The following is an 18,603-nucleotide window of genomic DNA, read 5'->3' on the forward strand; positions in this document are numbered from 1 at the left end:
ATCTGATGGCACCCTTGACCGCGTACCATCGCACGCCGCTGCCCCCGACGGGAGTGTCGCACGCGGTCGCTTGTCGTCTCGAACGCTGCGACCGCTCCACTCCCTCTCACTTGATCACCGCCCGGGCAAACACCCTCTCGGTGTATGCGATCACCGTCAGTACCGATCCCGCAGAACTCCGGCTGTCCCAAAGTTCCGTGTCTGGGACGCAGACGAGATGCTGATTCCAGCGCTGTCTGCCAGGATAACTCGCTCGCTCATCTACGCACGCACCGTCTCCATGGAACCGTCACGAGTCTATCGGTCGTGCAGACCCTTCAGACAAAGCAAGATGGCCGAGACCGCATCCTCGTCTCGTTCGAACTCGCCAAAATGACCCTCCTCGAATGGCAGCACGACGCGAGCGAGTTTGACCTCGTACCCGTCTCGCTCCACACGTTCGAGAAGTTGCCCCAGGTCGCCGAGGAGCGCTCGACTTTGATCGCTCACGACCCCGCCTCGAGGATGACCGTCTTGCATCTCCCGACGAATTCAGGCGGCGATGGCACTCTCGCCGTCCTGCCCTGGTTCACCGAAGAACTCGACCTCGAAGGGCTCGGCATGGACCGACAAGGTTGGGAGCAAGGAGGTTCCCAGTGAGTCCCTGTCTGTTCGGCACCTCGAGACCCGTGCTGATTCATGTCGGGCGCAGGATCCCATACGCTCCGTCTCATCTGATTCCACTCACATCACTGCAACCGTCTCTTGCGCCTTCTGCGTCCGTCGCAACGCGTTCGTCGACTCTCTCGTCCACGTCGTCCGCCAACTCGACCGCAAACGCGTTCCTTCCCAACGCACCGCCCCCAATTCGCAACATTCAGGCGTTGACGTTCTTGCCTGGGTTCACCGAACCTACGTTGGCGCTGTTGTACGCCCCTGACTTGACCTGGGCAGGACGGCTTGAACATCTCGCTCACAACCACCTCGTGTCCCTCGTGACCCTCTCGACTCGTTCGACCTCGGCCGCAACCGACTCGAACGATACATCGAACACCTCTTCCTCTTCCCCGACAATGGCGATCCTGATCTCGACCTCGCCACCGCTCCCGTACTCGCTCCTCCCCCAGATTCAGTCGATCCCTCCTCATCTCGGAATCGGTTCCGTCCTTCTCATGAGCGCGAACGGACTCTTGCTGCTCGATATCCAGGGAGGAAAACTTGTCGGTACCGACACGAACGATTGGTTCCGAAGGGATTTCCCTCCTGGACGCACACTCCCTTCAGGGATCGGAGGAACCGCCGACACTGCAATCGATGCCGAAACGTTGGAAGGCAGTGTCGTACACTTTCTCGCAGATCCGAACGACGAAACCTCAAACTCGATCACAACGACATCATCTTCGTCGTCAGACAACAAGGCACTCGTGTTTTGCAAGAGTGGCAAGTTGTGGCAACTCGTGATCGAGAGGATTGGGAGGAGTATCAGTGGGATCAAACTCGAACTACTCGATCGAGACGTGCACGATCCCGAACGAGTCGCGTTGAGAGGAGGAGTGAGTTGTACGGTTCGAATCGGGAACGACATGCTGTTTGTCGGCAGCGAAACGAGTCACAGTCGTTTGGTCGCGATTGAGAATGCAGGTCGATTCGGCTCTCAGGCGCTAGCAGCAATCAAAGCCAAAGCCCCTCAGGTGGACAAGGTCGAGCTTGAACCAGAAGACGAAGAAATGGATTTCGATGACGAAGGTAAAGATTTAACCCTTTTGTTTCTACTTCTTCTCCCACTACCCGTGCTGAAGAATAATTCGAATGTGTGGTGCAGACATCTATGGAGATTCAACAAAATCTGTGGTCGAGAAGAAACCGATCAAGAAACAAGAGAGCGTACTCAATCTGTCCCGGTCACAGGGGATTCTCGATAACACTGGGAATGCGAGTGGAAAAGAGTCGAACCTGAAATTGAGGATTCTGGACGAATTGGAAGGGTACGGAAGTATCCGAAGTCTCGTCATGGGCTTGGTCGATGAGGAAGGGGTGAGTCTGGTCGCTGTGCTGCAAAGATGCGAGAGCTGAATTGACCTTGCTCCTTTCGAAAGTCTTCGGCAGAATTGGTCGGAGCGACGGGGGCAGGCGAGAATGCAGGGTTGACTATTTTCCATGTTGGTAAAATCTCCCTTGACCGCTTTCATCGTTCAAGGATACTCATCCTTGTCTCTCTTGGCGCTCCCCTCAGCGCACCGTTCCGACCAAGAATCGCCGCACGCAACCTTTGCCGACTTCGACCAATGCCGGCTACGACTCGAATGAAGGGCTTGCAGGAATATTTGCACAAGACGGAATCTGGAGTGTACGGTTAGGACCCCGAGTTGATCAACCGGTCAACACAAGCGACAGATTGACTATCGCTAGTAACGAAGAAGGAACTTTCGTAAGCCCCTTCTCGTTCAACTATCCTTTTCACCCTCTTCAGGACCCAAAGCCTGACCTTTATTCTCATGCGACACCACTTTCAACGACAGCTCTACCAAACCGTGACCGGCGGACAATTTGAGCTTGTCAAGTTCGAACAAGACTTCAGGACTCTGCACGCGACGTCTCTAGGGTCTGGGGACGAGACGGTTGTCGTCCTGGTCGGATCAGCAGAGATTCGAGTATTCGATCGGGGTAAGAGACACTCTAAAGCTTCTTCAAGCAGGCTATCCACCCACAAAAATGTATTGTTGACCTTTGTGGGCGTCGATTGCATGCTAGAACTCAACTCTGTCCAGTCCATTCAGAATACGCCTGTCATTCCGAACGAGGTCTCAGCAAGAGTGACTGCTACTCGATCTCATATTGCTCTGCATGTCGGTTCGCGTTCGTCTGTCGAATCCCGACTGTATCGATTCGATTCGTCAACAAGAACATTGAACGAAGTGGAAGAGGTTCGAGGGAAGGGCAGAATCGCAGTTTGGACCGATACGGAACGCAGGGGTCATCTGATTCGACCTGATCAAGTCGAACCTCGGGTCGCAAAATACGGGAGCAACGGACGACCCGTGATCAACATGTCGCAAGACGATCAAGAGAAAGTGGACGACGACGACGACGACGACCTGTATGGCACGAGCGAGAAGAACGTACCGCAAGCTGTCGCCATGGAGATCGAGAACGAACATCGAGGGATCGAGAAGGAGCTCGAGCAAGTTCGTCAAGAAGAGAAACAGGTCAGGAATGAAGATGTTGAAAATCCGGAACGGGATTGGCTGGTCCGACTCGACGAAGAAGGGACCTTGACTGTCAGTCTGTTCCGCCTAAAACATCGTGTTCTCCCGTTTCTGACTCTTTTGCCTCTTGCTCTGGATACGTCAATCAAAAGATTCATCTCTTGCCGACACTGGTCGAAGTGTTCCGGTCTCAAGCGGTGTCCATCCTGCCATCGGTTGTGTCAGATTCGCCCGATTCGACGCCGGCTCCCATACCCGAGTCAATCGATGTAGATGACCTCGCCATCGACCGCATCCAGCTCGTGACTATCGGAGAATCGGACCCGGTTGCCGATGAGAAACTGCACCTCCTCGTGTGGACTGCAAACGGGACGATGGTCTTGTATGAAGCGTTCGCTGCCGAAGTGCCGCCCGTGTCTCGTTCGACTTCGAACGACTCTCCTCTGCCTTTGCCTCGACTCGCTCTCCGATTCGTCAAAACCCTCGTGCACCATGTCCCTGTATCGACACCGCGTCGCAAAGGATCGAACCTGCCCGTTCCAGCTCGAAAAGAGATCGTACCGTTTTCGGCTGTATCGGGATATGCTGGCGCGTTCGTAACGGGAGAAGAACCCGTCTGGATCGTGAAAGGCAAACATGGACCAGCTAGGTTGTTCGAAGCGGGAGAAAAGGGAGTATACGGCTTCTCTTTGAGTGTCGACGGTGACTTTGCAATCATGACACGAGAGGTCAGTGACTCCCCCCTTTCCTTTCTTCTCTTCCTCTGGCGGATTCGCTGACGGTGTTTCATATTTGTCATGATGCAGGGTCTACAACTTGCTACGCTTCCGGCAACGGTATCGTTCAATCACGATCTTCCATTGTCGTTTGTCCCGAAAGATCGCACCTACGCGTATCTGACTTTCGACCTCGATTCGGGGATGTACGTCGCTGCGACTCTCAATGAGACGAGATTCGTCGCTTTCGACGATGAAGGAGTTCCAGTCTTCAAAGAGACGGGTGAGCCACTAATCCGCTCTTGATCCGGTTCGAGAGCCTCGCATGCTCACCATTTTCTCTGGCTCAGCCCCGCGCCTGCTCGAACCCACAAATTACCAATCAACTCTCGAGTTGCTTGTGCCCGGTTCTTGGAACGCCATCGATGGGCAAGTTTACTCCAGGTCGTCGGTTTTCTCCGCGTATTCGATCTCATGCGTTGCCTTTTTGAACAGATACGAGTTTCGACAGAACGAGTTTGTCTGTACTGTCAAGAATGTCAGCCTTCACTCCAAGAGTCACGCCAGTGGTCAGCGAGACTTTATCGCGGTTGGCACTACCGTCTATCGTGGAGAAGACCTCGCAGCAAAGGGCGGAGCAAGTTGAACTTTTTGACCGGCTCATGGAGATACCAACGCTGACGAGATCTGACTTGAACACTGCAGGTGTACATCTTTGAAGTGGTCAAGATTGTTGCAGACCCCTCGGCGCCCGGCCAGGACCATATCCTCAAGCTACGCTTCTTCGAGGATACCAAATCGATCGTTGGCAACATCTGTGACCTTAACGGTTACCTCTTCCTCTCAATGGGACAAAAGCTGTACGCACGCGCATTCGAGCAGGACGAAGTTCTCATCGCAGTCGGGTTCCTCGATCTCGGCGTACATGTCACGAGTTTGACCGCGATGAAAAACTTTCTCTTGATCGGAGACGCCATGCAGAGTGTTGCTCTCGTCGCTTTCCAAGTGAGCTATTCCTCCGAGGCAATTGCGCTTGCATGTTCTTCCGGAAACTAATCATGTCGTATATGTCCCGTAGGAGGATCCTTACAAGCTCGTCTTCCTGGGAAGAGACTACCGCCCTTCTCGAATCTCGAGCGCCAATTTCCTCGTCAACGAAGGACGAGTCTCGTTTGTCACAGGGGATGACCGCGGCGTCATCAGGTTGTTCGAGTACGATCCTTCGAGTGAGTTTTCGCATATAATTCTTTGTCTGCGGTGTGTCTTGACACTTGCGCTGTGTAACAATAGACATTGCTTCGCATGCTGGACAACGATTGCTGTGTCGTACCGAGTACCACGCGGGATCAGAATCGATCGCAACGATGCTCTTTGCCAAACACGCGCCGAACGAGGATCCCAAACAGAACGGAATCTTGTTCGGTAAGTCGCGTCTTTGTGTTCAGACATTGTCGCACGGCACTGACTGTTTGCTGAATGCACTCTGGTGCCAGGTGGTATCGATGGCTCGCTTTTCACGCTCGTACCGGTTCGGGACGCTGTCTTTAGGCGGTTGCAGTCGCTTCAGGCGACCATGAGTCGACATGTGCTGTCTTTCGGAGGACTAAATCCCCGTGGATATCGGTGAGTGGAGATGAACTAGCTTGGCTATTCCGGGACTGATGAATTCTGGAACGTATGCTTGACAGTATCGTCAAGAACGACACGGTCTCGCGGGCGATCTCGAAGGGAATTCTAGACGGAGATCTCCTCGCGCGGTTCGAATACCTCCCGGTCGACCTACAGACCGATCTCGCTGCGAACTGTGGCACGGACGTGGACACCGTTCTGGCCAACATGAGGACTCTTCGAGTGTACGAGTGAATAATTGCTTTCAGCATTGCAGATCCGTTTTGCAGTAGTAACCGACGAGAATGTGTTGTATGAATGTACCTCGGAAAACGTACTACTCCTTTGAGCCCAATTCTTCACATGGCAAGGTTGATTGCAAACTGCATTAAATCGCGTCTTTCAAGACTTTTCGATGGTCCGCGTATAGACTGACGCCGTCCAATCTTCTCGAGCCTGGAGCACGGCACCAAGTCTGACCTTGTGAGTCCACGCTAAGGTGAGCGTCTCACTGCTCCTACGGCCGGACATTTGCTCACTCACCCTCGCTGAACAGGCAATTGCAATAACAGGGAACGAGGACTGCCAAACCCGCAGCAAACGAGCCTCGAAATGATCAGAGGCGTCGGCCGCTGCAATACGGCTACATCGAAAGGAAAGAGGGTAGATTTGCAGTAAATCTGATTGACCACGAAAGTGAGATACGAATTGCTTCTTTGCAAGACAACTGCAAAGCTTGCATATCCGCTCTCTCGCGCAAGCTACTCAGACCAGTCTTTCTCACGAAGTCGTGGAAGACGGCAGTGACTGCAGAGCTAGAGAAGCGCGAGACCTTGGTCCAAGCCGGTGACGAGTTCGATCGCTCTCGCGAAAGGCGGGAATCCGTGAGGGAGTTGCGTTTGCCCTTCTCAATCCTTCACAAAGCTCGTATCAACTCTTCTCAAGTTCAGGGCGCACCTGATGGATGGTACACTGCTACCGTCGTCAAAAGCGTTCGATGGAGTCGAGGCGGGAAGAGGGGAGACGGGCTGTGCGAAACGGACGGGCGAAATCCCACTGACGTCAACCAGCACGAACCTCACGTTTTCGTCGCTCCGCGAAGTACCGCGGACATTTCGATGGCGAGAGACCGAGAGCTGGAGCGACAGATTCTGCTCTTGCTTTCCTTCTCTTCACTCGACCTCGACTGCCATCTTTCAATCATCGCCTTGAAGGTGACAAATTCTGTACAATCGTGAGTCATTCCCCTTCGCTTTTGGCGGTCTGTCCCCTGCCCCTGGCTGTCGCCCTGCCAATCATCGCCCAGTATGCCTGACCTGCCTCTCGAGCCCTTCAGGGAGAGCTCGAGCCCCTTCTCCCACCCGTGAGGGCACACGCTCCCTTTCCGCTCGGCCCTTTCATGCATTACGGGCTACTCCTCGTCGGACGACGACATTTACTCGTCGCTTGTGAACAGTGACGGTGGCGATGTCGCCAGATACCACGTGAAAAGAATATTCGAGAGTCCATAAGGCCTGTTTCCCGCCTGCATCAAGCCAGTTCCGTTTGCTTCGTAACATCGAATCAAGGCTCACTCGAACTCGTCTTGACGTTCTCTTGGAAACCAGCCTTGCCGATCCAATGCTCAAAGATCCAGACCGATGCAAGCTCTGGATCTTGTTCATTGCTGACAATCCGACTTTCAGCGATGAACAAGATCCAATGGTTCCAATGTTGTGGATCTCTGATCGACGAATTGGCAAGGCTAGATTCAATGAGAACGTCAATACAATTCGGGTGATCCTTGATTCGACAGCACGAGGTGATCGGAACTAATTTGATGCATGCTGGAATTAGGACATATCGATTCTCGAATGTCCTTACAATGTCTTCTGGAGGCATCGTCACCATAACTCATGGCAAGCGGTGAGTGAGTGTCATCTCATGACGAGCAGGAGCCAGTAACACGTGCCAGGTTACCTGACGGGTATCGAATACATGGCTGTAAAGTAGCGGACAAAAGCTGTCCGACCCGACCCCACTTCCAACGCCAATCTGTCACGGAATCGTAACGTCAGTCGTGATCACCCTTCGAGTCAAAATTCCTAGGATGAAGGCTCTCGTCGACATCATCCACCACTTCCTGGCTTTTGCTCTGTCCCGCGTTTTTTTTTGGTCGTTTTCCTGTACATACCTCGTGTTAGTTCCGGACAATGCAGAGCAAAGCTTGCCGCAGTATCTCTCTTTTTCGCTCTTCTCACTAGGTACACGAGAAACTCTAACGTTCGCATTGTTGGAGGTAAATGGTCTGCCGGACTATGTGGTTGAGTGTGATTGATGTTATTGGCTTATGCCTGTTCTATTGCTTTGGATACTTTCTATTGTTACTTAGTATAGAGGACACATCTCTTGTTTCTGTTCACTCCACTTGAATAGTGACTCACGAGATCGACCTCAGTCTACTACAATACGCATCCCACAAAGTTGCTAGCTTGGTGGACCTACTGTCGCGGCTTGCCCGCGGGTGCCGATTCGATGGGTAGGCTTTTAAATTGATACCATCAAAGCGCCGAGTCACCGTGCGCTTTCGGAACATATAGTGTCGATCGATTCTGAGTTCTGGCGAGTTCTTGAGGGTGAAGGAGACCGTGAAGGAGACCACATCAAGTTGGGGAAGCAACGACCTTTGGAGCCAGACTGGCTCCTCTACGGTCGAAACAAGCATGCTCGAGGCGACTCCCCCAGCTCATTCCAGCGGTCTCATGTGGGACGTTCAAGCTAAGATACGCCAATCTTCAAAAGCTATCTTGCCTGAACTGACGCTGCTGGTCCAGGCAAGGGAATCTGTGCAGATTTGCACGGCCAAAAATCGTCTTCCTTGGGGTACAGGCTCACACTCCAAGTACCAACTTCATATGTTCGATGTCGGCACCTTCGAGCCACTCGATGAAGCTCTGATAGAACTGATCATGTGCTTCACCTGGAAAAGGTAACCCTTGTAAGCCATTTACGCAAGCAGGCGATCAATGGGACAAGACGACCTGCCTCTGCTTTGCGGTAGATCGCGCTTGACTCGGTAGCCAGCAATTTCTTCTTGACAGTACCCCAAGTGACGGTACCCCTCTGGGAAAGAAGAAAGCTTTTCGCGGTCAAAAAGAGGAAGTCGAGTGGGGTCAATAGGATGAGGTCGGTCTCGCTCGTAGATGCCTAGCACATCTCAAGAGTCGTCAGTCTTCACACGCAAAAGCGAGCGGAAAACGCCGGGACGCGCAAAAAAGCTTTTCACCCTTGAAGAAGTGTGTCTTCCACGCGCCGTGTTCATCCTTTTCGAGGAAGAAGCACAACCTATCGATTCCAGAGGAAAATGTCCACGAAGTAGTCAGAAAGATGTCTTGCACGAATGTGCAAGAGCTTGAATAGAAACAGGACCCGCCGGCAATCTGCGTCGATATCTACCTCGCACGGCGTGTCCGATCCGTCGATACATGGCATTTTGAATCGCTGCGTGATCGTTCTGTGAAGAAGACGACATTGAAGCTAAGGATCCGCGCTGGCAAGACCTGATCTAGCGTGGGAATGATTCGGGACTGACGCTTTGAGCTTGCCGAGCGCTCTCAGGCCGGTCCCGTTGCCAGAGATGGCCAGATCGACAGTCGAACCGTTCACTCGATGCTGTCAGAGCCGGACTTCATGAGAAAGCGAAAGTATTCACTGGAACCAGAAGGAACCTTGCTCACTGCAATCTTGACTCCTTTCTTGAACCCAGTTTCAGAAATGTTGATGAATTCGTCGATCGGAACCCCTCCTGACCAGGTCGTGAATACGTCTATGTGTTCAAGCGAATACGAGGCCGATCGAGGTTTCAGTTGCTCCAGGAAGTGACGGCGCAGAGAGGGGTCTGGCTTAGGACGACTGACAAGCTTCTTCAGCAAAGACCGCCCTCAATTTGGTCCATTCGCATGCGTCTCGATGTACTGGGAATCCTTCCATGACTTCGCGACAGAGATACCGGTCGACTATCTGCTTCGAATCCGTCGAAAGCGAGCTTGCTAGTGTAGCAGCAGGCAGAGGCGGACTGGCGCCAGGCGGTAGAGATGTCATTTCTGTCTCGGCTGCTTCTCAAGGACAGAGCCAGAGGGGTTGAGATCGAGGAGAGAAGCGAACCGCGGCCCGGATCGGCTCAATCTTTTGAGCCCCACCTTAATCCCTCTCACTTGAAGACGTGACCGAACGGAAAGGAGCGACGTGAAGTCAAGTGAATCACTACAGTAGATATTACATTGGACTTCCAGCAGTACGTACGTCGTCAGCGTTTCGTGCTCGCGTGTATTGCTGAGCTTCGTCGCAACGACGTGCACCGTTCACCAGGAAAGAACGAAATCAAGATTCAAGCCAAGTCGGATGAAACAAGGGAGTGGAAAGAGGAATACGAGAGTCGAGATTAGGCGAAGATGGGAAAGACTGAGTGCCGTATGCGTGTATGTTTGCAGGGACAGAGTAACGAGGGATGGGTATGGGTCAGGGCAGGCAAAGATGGATCCGAACATTCCGTGATGGCAATTCCGACAGAGAGGAAGAAGTAGATGAGCTGATGAAGCTTGAAGAAGGAACGAGAGTCAATCTCGAGATGCAGAAAGAAAAGTGAAGAAGGGTATCGAAAGTGTCTGTGGATGGAGGGGTGCGCCGGGGAGGCGGGACCCGGATCCTCCTCTCGCATCGGCGTCGAGGCTTAATGAGGCAGCGTGGCACGCCCATGCTCATCGATCGCCAAGCCGATACTCGAAGTTCCGTCCGAGCTGCTTACGAGAGGCGATGTTCCATCGGTTTCGACGCCGCGTACGGAAGCGGCTGTGCGAGGGACGGACGAGAACGCTGCAACGTCCGTGTTGATCTTGAGTCCCTCCCATCTCGCAGCGAGACCGCCGAGCACGGGTGAAGGATGGACGGGCTGCGGGTACGCTAGTGGCGCTCCGACATTCGAGTGCGGAGGAACGGGGGACGACGGATGAGACGAGACGGCGCCGAGGGACGAGGTCGAAGCCGAAGAAATCGAATGTCGGTGATACGGGACTCGGGACAAATCTTGAGGGCTCACGACTGGCGCGAACGAAGATTCGTAGGATGATGTAGGAGATGCTGCGTCGTAGGCCGTCGGCGCTGACAATGGAAGAGAATGCGGGTCCTGAGAATGATGGTACGGTAGAGACTGAGGATGGCGAGAATGCTGATGCGGATGAGGAGCTTGATGATAAGCATGGAGAGAGTCGAGGTCAGAGGGTCCTGGCGGTCGGCTCGATCCGGACGAGCCATTGTAGTATTGAGCGTCGAGGTACACGGGACCTTCTGCACCAGAGGGGAAGTCCGAAGCGTGAGCGCCGAGTGGGTAAGGGTAGCCAGTCGAGGAAGGCGAGTGCGCAGACGATTCGGGCGGAGGTATCGGCAAAAAGGTAGTCGAAGCGGCGTAGCCCGAGTCTTGCGGAGATGTGACACTCGGCGACGAGTAAGGCGGCGAGACAAGAGCTGTGTACGCATCTCCTGACGACCCCGCAGCTGGACCGTTCACGTTTGTCGAAGCCGACTCGAAGTCGGACGCTCGAGGTGTCGGTCCTCCGTCACCATACTGCTCGTCGAGCGTAGAGAGATGTCGCGACTGAATCGAGAGAGGTACGACAGATCCTCTTCGACCCGCGGACGAACCGCCAGCTGAAGAGGGTGCGGAAGAAGCTGATCGTGGTGGTAGGGGCAGATGGTCTGAAGAAACCGAGCCATACGAGTGGCGAGAATCGTCGTAGTGAGACAGAGGATGGGTGTACAAGAAGGGCTGTTGCGCTTCAAAGTGCTCGCTCGGAGCTGCGAAGCCAGATGCGATACCATGATCCGGATACACGTGCTCGGGAGAAACGTCGTACGGGTCGAACACTGTGACAGGCGCGGGATGATTGATGGCGACAGAGGCCACGCTTTGATGAAGCTCCCGATAGTCGTGCACGGCCGAGCGAGAGACGGGATGTTGCGGTTGAGGATGCCACAGGTCTGTAGCTTGACCATATGGCTGATGGTGATGTTGCAACGGGTGCAATGTCTCGCCCGTCTCCGTGATGTATGTCGGTCCGTAGTTGACGGGCTCGTGCAGGGGAAAGCGCGCATCCTCGTAGATCGGAGGTTGCGGAAGCTCGAACGAATCGGAGAAAAGCTGCGAGCCTGGCCTCGACCCTCCCGTACGACTACTGTAAGTTGAAGACGAGCGTGGCCGGGTCAAACCGGTGACTGCAGCAAAATTGCCGAGAGACGAGGGCGAAACAATGGCAGATTCGGACGTGTCGCTGATGATCGAATTGCGCTTGCTCGAGACGCCAGTATGTGAAATCGATGAGACGGAATCGCTTCGAGGTCGAGTCGAGCGCGAATATGGCGTGAATCGTTGACCTGCGAGAGATGTGCTCGATCCGGCTCGAGCCATTGGTGGCGGCAGCGTCGCCTCGTGTTCGGAACCCGTGTCTTGCTCGGACCCTGCAGCTTCTTTCGCACTTGTTCGAGCTTGAATCTTTGCCTTGGCACGCTTCTCGCGGACTTGCGAGCTGCGGATCAAGTCTGAGCTGGCGTTCGCAGTCGTCAAGGGGGTGGAACAGAGACCTACGCATTCCAATGATTCTTGATCGCATTGTCAGGTCGCCCTGGCAAGTACCGTGCCATTTCGGCCCATTTGGATCCGATTTGTTCGTACATGGACTTGATGAGCGCATCCTCCTCGGGAGTCCACTCGCTCTTATTGACTGTGCGAGGTCACCTCCAGGTTCAGCGCATCGTGGGGAAGAATCTGGTACAACGGTAGAATGGTCTCACTTGAGGGATCCAGATGATTATGCCACCGCTCACGACACTGCTTGCCGCTCCTTGTTCCGAGTTCGTTCGCAATCAGGACCTACGCGAGGACAAAAAAAAGTGAGACACATTCATGGCTGAAATGGCGCTTTTGCTCACCCATTTCTCGCAGCCGTACTTGACGACGAGTGTGCGTAGCGTAGTGTCTTCTGAAGTGGTCCAGGGCCCCTTTTGCGACTGCGGTTTCGAAAGGGTTTTCCACCTCTGCAAAGACAAAAAGTGGAGGGTGCAGCGAGGCGGTGAAAGACGGGGCAAATACACAGTCAGCTGCCTCGCTCGCTCTAGGGACCCCCGTCAAAGTGATTAGGTGACGTACCTCTACACAGTCGTTCTTGCTGAACTTGCCATCGGGGAAAGCGTTCCGCGCGACTGCGGTCCAACTCGCCTTGCCGTTCGCTCGCTCCAACTCTTGCCGCAGGGTCAGGTCGTCTTCCGGTGCCCATTTCTGTCGCGCCATGGCCGAACGGCACCGGCTGGCTGTGCTACCGGAGGCAGAAACGGGAGCGACGAGGCGAAAAGAGACAGAAACAGGGGCGGGGTTGCTGCTGCTCGTTCGCGATCCCGGCTGTTGCTGCTGACGGGTCCAGCGTGACTGCGTAGCGCGCTTGTAGGTGGACAACGATGTCTCTGATGTTGTCGGCGCCGTGCGGTACTCGAAAGGCAAATCGGGGTTCCTCCTCCTTCTTGTATTCTGTCGATCTGTTGATTGATCTGTACAGAGCCGGAAAATGATATCAAGCGCTGTGTCCCCGTAGTCGTCCAGCGAGAGCGAGGGTCGTCGAGGCGGCAGTCGAGGCGTGCTCGAGAAAGACAGCTGTCCGAGAAATTGACTTCGGGGCGCGCGAGCCGGACGAGCGGGAAACGGGAAGCGGCAAGAGCAAGAAGAGGAGCAGCGAGACACTTGCAAGGTACGCAGTGGGCGGCGCAACCTCGAATATTCCCGGCTCGGTTCCTTGCCGAAAATCTCTCTTCGGGACCTTCTCTACCGCGCTTCTCGAAACTGCGCGGTGAACCGCGGTCTAGCCACTCCCGACTCACGAGGTCAAAGTCCCGAGCCTGCACTAGCGCTCGATACAGTTGCAAGTTGCATACACGATCGAAGGGGGTCCTGCACCCTTTTCGAAGCTGCGTGCCAACAGTATTGCAATGAGGGTCCTTGCGACTCCCGCGGCCACAAGAAATGGGAAGTTGTCCCGTCCATGAGTTTGAGCCTCGCTCGTTTGCCCTCGTGCCGAACACGGCCAACAGCGAAGGCCGTCCTTGTGCGATCGAGGGATTTCAAAACGAAAAACTCGCGAGACAACTCTGTTTTTGCTTCTCTTCCTGCGCTCGTCTCGATCATTCCCGTCCCGTCGTTGCCTCTTTCTCCATCCACCACGCTTGACTTGACGTACATTCCGTCTGTCCACTCTTTCCCACTCTTTCACCGCAATGATCTACATGCAGCTCGCTTGTACCGATCACAAGGGGGTCCCCTTTCGAGCAGCCATGACGTAAATCCGAGCTTTCTCTCTTCCTGGTTCTTGCCGCTTGCGAGGCCAGACGAGACCTGGAGCGACAAGCGATCGGGCTTGAGCGCGCTTCGTAGCTGTACTTCTCGCGCTAGTGCCAGATGTTGAGTTTCGGGACGACAAAGTCAGAATTGAAAAGAAAAAACAAAAAAGCCGTTGCAACGGCAGGCAGGTCAGACATCCATCTCGGAAGTGCACCCTCAGTTGCGCTTCTCCTCCGCATCTCCCGTCGAAGCTTTCGCAGCGGCGAGTCTAGACTAGTGACAGGCAACGAGGCGGTACAGCGCTGGCCATTGAATCAGTGACATAAACACGGACACCGCCTCGTCACGAGCGCGGACGAGTCGGACGAAACGAGCACGCGGACGACATGGTGACCGCGAATCGGACTCGGCGAGCAGCCCGCTTCGAATCCGAAATTTCAGAACACCCGAAGAATGAGGCGGTGCACGGGCATCGATCCCCCGTCGCCCGTCGTCAGTGGCAGCGGATTTCTCGTTGCGCGAGCAGTCGATCCTCTACTGTACTCACGGGTTCTGTGATAAATGTGCGACCTCCTCAAACCTTGAATGCTTTGGAAAAGCCGGCGACCCGATCAATGCCGTGTTTCTCGCATCTCTCGCTGCGCTTTCAAGCTCAAGAGCGCTTGACGCAAACCCCTCGCTCGACGAGTCCGTGGACCTCGCAATTTGCTTTGATCCGATCAAGCATTCATGCGAGAATGCTCTTGATGCGCCTTTCGAGCCGAGAGATTCGAGAGCCTTGGCGTACAATTGCTTGTTTCGCGAACGATCTCTCGAGCTCTCTCTATGTTCTCCGTCGACACCCATCTGATGACGCAGCTGCGATTGCATCATAATTTTGACGGGGTTGAAGCTCACATACTCCCACCCGCCTAGCTCTATACACTCCGTCCAAACCCCTGCTTGCAACTTGTTTCGACTCAAGGCAACGCCCAGATCTTGACCGTGCAATCCCTCGAACCCGTCGCAAGGTATTTGTCCATGAATCGGAGCTTCTCGACCGGTGCCGTGTGTCCATTGATCGACAGAGTCGAGTGTTCGAGAGTTGTACGATTGTAAACCTTTTAATCGCAAAAACGCTCCTCACGTCAGAGGTTGCTTTCATCACGGTAGAGTGTAAGCAGAAACTCACCTTGACTCCATTCTCACCGGCGGCAGAGACAATCTTGCGATTGTCAAACTGGAGTGCTGTGATCGGATAATCGTACTTGATCGTGTCCGAGATTGAACCCGTTCGCAGATCCCAGATCTGAACCAGTACAAGAGGTCGTCAGAGCTCCGTGGCAAAGGGTTGAAATCGAAAAAGATGAAAGGACAACGTACGCGAATAGATTTGTCAAGAGAACCAGAAACGAGATGGTACTCGTCAAACTGTACTGATGTGACGGGTCCGGTATGTCCGACCAGAGTGCGGTGAGCTTGACCCGTTCGCACTTGATAGAGAGGTAAACCAGACAGAATGTCAGTCGAGAACGAATGGTGAAAAGAGGTTCATGCCTCACTGTCCCACATGCGCACACAACCATCGCGGGTTCCACTCGCGAGTGCGTATCCCCAGAACTGAATACCTCCGACAAAATCCTCATACGGTTCCCAACTGCCATCCGCATAGTACGTTCGATCCATGAGCGCACTGTTGACGTTCATCGCGCCCGGACTCGAATCGAACAGACTCGACTGTCTTCTCAAACTCGAAAAGGTCTTGCGTGGAGTTGTAGGTGGAGAAGAAGCACCGTGATATGGATGCGACGAAGGAGAAGAAGAGTAACCCGACGAGGTCGAGAACGATTGTGCGAACGGGTCCACGGTCGAGTTCGAGTACGACGAGGCGGGGTAATGAGTCGATGAAGCAGGATTCGGGTTCGAGAGCGCCCACAAAATGTCCATGGTCAGGATACACTGCCCTGTGTTGAGATCCCATTGTCGCAGAGTTGAGTCCGAGGAGCCCGTCAACTAGAAACGGCGTCATTCCAATGGTCAGTACAAAAACCGAAGCGAAGCGATGACAAGAGACGCACGAGAGTAGGTCCATCAAAGTACAAGCTTGTTACTGATTTAGTGTGCCCTTCCATCGTACGCATGCACGCTCCTTTCGGTTCGTCGGATTTCGCATCTCCCGCTGCTAGTCCTCCTTGACGAATACTACTACTCGAAGTGTACCCTTCCTCCCTCAACAACCCATCCTCTTCGATCGGTTTCGAACCAAACACGTCCTCCTCGACCGCAGCGGGGACTGATGCCGACGACAAGGAATCGCCGAGGTTGGACGAATGGGCGACAAACTCTTCCTTTGCTCGTTCGAGGTTCCACACTTTCAACCTGCCATCTTTGCCACCCGTGACACAGACTCCCGATTCCTCGACTTGCAACACTTTGACAATCCCGTCGTGACCTTTCAAGAACCCGGTGGGTTCGCCCGTCGTCAAGTCCCACATGCGCACGCTCGAATCGAGCGAACTCGTCACGAGGGTCTGGTACGGTGACGAGAAATCGAGCGAAGTGATTGGCGACAGGTGTCCGTGCAAAGTCATGAATGCGACCGAAGTCGGCAAGTCGTCGTGCTCGGAAGGCAAGAACGCAGGCCCCTTGCGTCGGCGAGACGAGGGCGCGCTCAAAAGAGTCGAACTGGTCGACGTCGTTGTTCCGTTGGGAATGATGGTCGTCGTCGAAGCCGAAGCGGTAGATCGGGGCGAACTGAGGTCGGTCGGGATCAGCGGCAACCTCGACAGGGCCGCTTCGATCCCTTGCATCTCGTCTTCGAGTTCGAGTTCGTCCTCTCTCAGGTTCAACAAGTTTTTACGGAACCCGTCTCGAACGGTTTCCAACTGTCTGATCTTGTCTTCGACATCTCGAATCTGCGAGTTGACCAACGCGCGTTTGACCGCGACGTGGTTCATGTCTTGCGCGATCGCTTGCAAATCTCGTTCGAGGTCGATCCGAGTTGGCATCTCGACCTCAGGATCGCCGTTCGAGATCAACTTTGACTGCGGTGGTTGCGTCGTGGTCGAGTCGTCGTGTTCGGGCACTTGATCGAGAAGCATCCCTCGAGCCCGTTCGCCACGTTGTTTGAGCCCCAATTTCGTCCCGTTCGAGAGGCCCAACCTACGTTCACTGACCGCGGCACGACGTTGACGACGTTCCGCTTTCGCTCGGTTCGCGGTCGGAATCGTCGCTTGGAACCCTTGGATCAACGGAACGGTCGCATCCGATTTCGGTCGAGGCGCTTCCAACAACCCGATCGAGTTGTTCGTCGTCGTTGCAGAAGTCGATGTGAACGAGAAGGGTGCGGCAGGTACGGGCAACCTCAACAGGTCATCGACGCGGTCACGAATGTACAGTTCTTGACTCAACGGTCCCCACCCCATCGCCGGATTCGACTCGAGTCCGGTACGCAGGAAACTCAGTTTGCGCCGGAGGGTTTCGATGGTCGACAGGTCGGTGCCGCCGCGCGAGTGGGACGAGTTAGAGGAAGACGACGAGAGGGACTGTTGGTGCGCGGTGAGGTTGTGGGGGTGCAGGATGCGGGATGAAGACGCGAGGAGAGAAGGGGCGAGGTCTTTCAACAGCGCTGCAGGGTCGGGTAGGTAGGACGACGAGAAAGAGGACGGGGCAGAGTCGACGGCAGCAGCATCTTGACGCGAGGTCGAAGGTGCAAACGTCGACATGAAGCGACTGCTCCGTCGGTCCGAAGTCGGCATTCAAGCGAGTCTTGCACGTGTGAATGGAGATCTATAAGAGGACGAAACAATGATGACGATCTTGGAAGCACCGAGATCAGGTCTCGCGCGTTCCGAAGCCAGTCCTGCGCGATTCGTTCCGACTCGACAAGTGCTGAGAATCCACTACCTCGTCGAACGTGGTTGTTGGTGTCGGGTCAAGTGAGCGGAAAGCGATCTCATTTGCGAATCGTCGCTCGTTCTCGCCTCTCGACCGACTTGCCACCCTCCTCTGACTTGCACTTGTCCATCCGTATACACTCTCAGGAACCCGCTCGTACTGCGCCTTGGCTTTCGAACGAAACCTCGATGTCTTCCCCCACTTTGCCGTCGTCTTCGTCCTCGTCGTTCTCGACCCCGTTCCCACTACCAGCACCTGTGCCAGAACGCTCTTCGAACCTCTCGATCAAAGAGATTGGTGATGCGAATCGACGAGCTCAACTCGATGGTATAGCCTTTGCTCTCTTGTATTCTCGTGTCCTTGCTGACTCTGTGCGGGCTACGAATCAAAACTACAGGCGTAGCAGCTGGAACGTGCGCAGGATTCCTCAGTGGGTTCATGTCGACGAAAGCGTTCAAAATGTCGAGAAACGTGGGCTTGTTGTCAGGACTCTTGTCTGGAGTGATTGTCGGGTAAGCTCTTTCTTGGAAACAAAAGAGACTAAGGAAGCGATCCATTGAGGGTATCGTACCATCTTGTGATTTCAGATACATTTTCACGCAAGAGAGTCTCAAGTTGCAGTTGACGAAAGCCCAACAAGCAAACGAACAATTGAACCGACACCTCTCGGCGACAAACGCGTCGACTGAATCGGAATGGGAAACGGGAGTTGGAGGGATGGAACAATTGCGAGACAAGTACTCGACGACCAGGGGTGATCATTAAATCATGTCTTGTTCCCTTTGTAGCCATTCTGTATCTCTTTTCCCTCTCGACGAGTAGAAAGAGACCAAGAGAGAGGTGGTTTTCATTCACAAAACAG

General features: G+C 54.3%; 5 protein-coding genes across 5 annotated transcripts; 2 read left to right on the forward strand and 3 right to left on the reverse strand.

Annotated features, from left to right (window-relative positions):
* Positions 1-5: 5 nt before the first annotated feature.
* CFT1 (cleavage/polyadenylation factor CFT1) lies at positions 6-5,764 on the forward strand (the record flags this gene model as incomplete). Its single annotated transcript, XM_076680620.1, has 17 exons — positions 6-155; positions 244-635; positions 692-1,725; positions 1,802-2,013; positions 2,076-2,138; positions 2,213-2,407; positions 2,499-2,643; positions 2,731-3,257; positions 3,338-3,913; positions 3,992-4,184; positions 4,252-4,330; positions 4,397-4,538; positions 4,607-4,906; positions 4,980-5,127; positions 5,192-5,323; positions 5,395-5,524; positions 5,590-5,764. The coding sequence occupies 17 exons, from the start codon at positions 6-8 to the stop codon at positions 5,762-5,764; spliced, it is 4,593 nt and encodes a 1,530-aa protein (XP_076532270.1).
* A 2,615-nt stretch (positions 5,765-8,379) lies between these two features.
* Positions 8,380-9,589, reverse strand: JCM15063_001636 (uncharacterized protein; the record flags this gene model as incomplete). The annotated part of the gene is made up of 7 exons (XM_076680621.1): positions 8,380-8,468; positions 8,534-8,695; positions 8,775-8,833; positions 8,922-9,002; positions 9,081-9,160; positions 9,226-9,314; positions 9,406-9,589. The coding sequence occupies 7 exons, from the start codon at positions 9,587-9,589 to the stop codon at positions 8,380-8,382; spliced, it is 744 nt and encodes a 247-aa protein (XP_076532271.1).
* Positions 9,590-10,217: 628 nt separating this feature from the next.
* JCM15063_001637 (uncharacterized protein) lies at positions 10,218-12,827 on the reverse strand (the record flags this gene model as incomplete). The annotated part of the gene is made up of 5 exons (XM_076680622.1): positions 10,218-12,066; positions 12,126-12,261; positions 12,332-12,410; positions 12,470-12,574; positions 12,687-12,827. The coding sequence occupies 5 exons, from the start codon at positions 12,825-12,827 to the stop codon at positions 10,218-10,220; spliced, it is 2,310 nt and encodes a 769-aa protein (XP_076532272.1).
* Positions 12,828-14,824: 1,997 nt separating this feature from the next.
* JCM15063_001638 (WD40 repeat domain-containing protein) lies at positions 14,825-17,602 on the reverse strand (the record flags this gene model as incomplete). The annotated part of the gene is made up of 5 exons (XM_076680623.1): positions 14,825-14,965; positions 15,037-15,153; positions 15,228-15,337; positions 15,407-15,857; positions 15,923-17,602. 5 exons carry the CDS (start codon positions 17,600-17,602, stop codon positions 14,825-14,827), a joined length of 2,499 nt encoding a protein of 832 aa, XP_076532273.1.
* A 327-nt stretch (positions 17,603-17,929) lies between these two features.
* Positions 17,930-18,506, forward strand: JCM15063_001639 (uncharacterized protein; the record flags this gene model as incomplete). Its single annotated transcript, XM_076680624.1, has 3 exons — positions 17,930-18,068; positions 18,139-18,253; positions 18,329-18,506. 3 exons carry the CDS (start codon positions 17,930-17,932, stop codon positions 18,504-18,506), a joined length of 432 nt encoding a protein of 143 aa, XP_076532274.1.
* Between the last annotated feature and the right edge of the window lie 97 nt (positions 18,507-18,603).

Source organism: Sporobolomyces koalae, assembly GCF_050403365.1.
Source record: "Sporobolomyces koalae JCM15063 DNA, S_koalae_JCM15063T_v1_ctg41, whole genome shotgun sequence".
In the NCBI taxonomy this organism is placed as follows: domain Eukaryota; kingdom Fungi; phylum Basidiomycota; class Microbotryomycetes; order Sporidiobolales; family Sporidiobolaceae; genus Sporobolomyces; species Sporobolomyces koalae.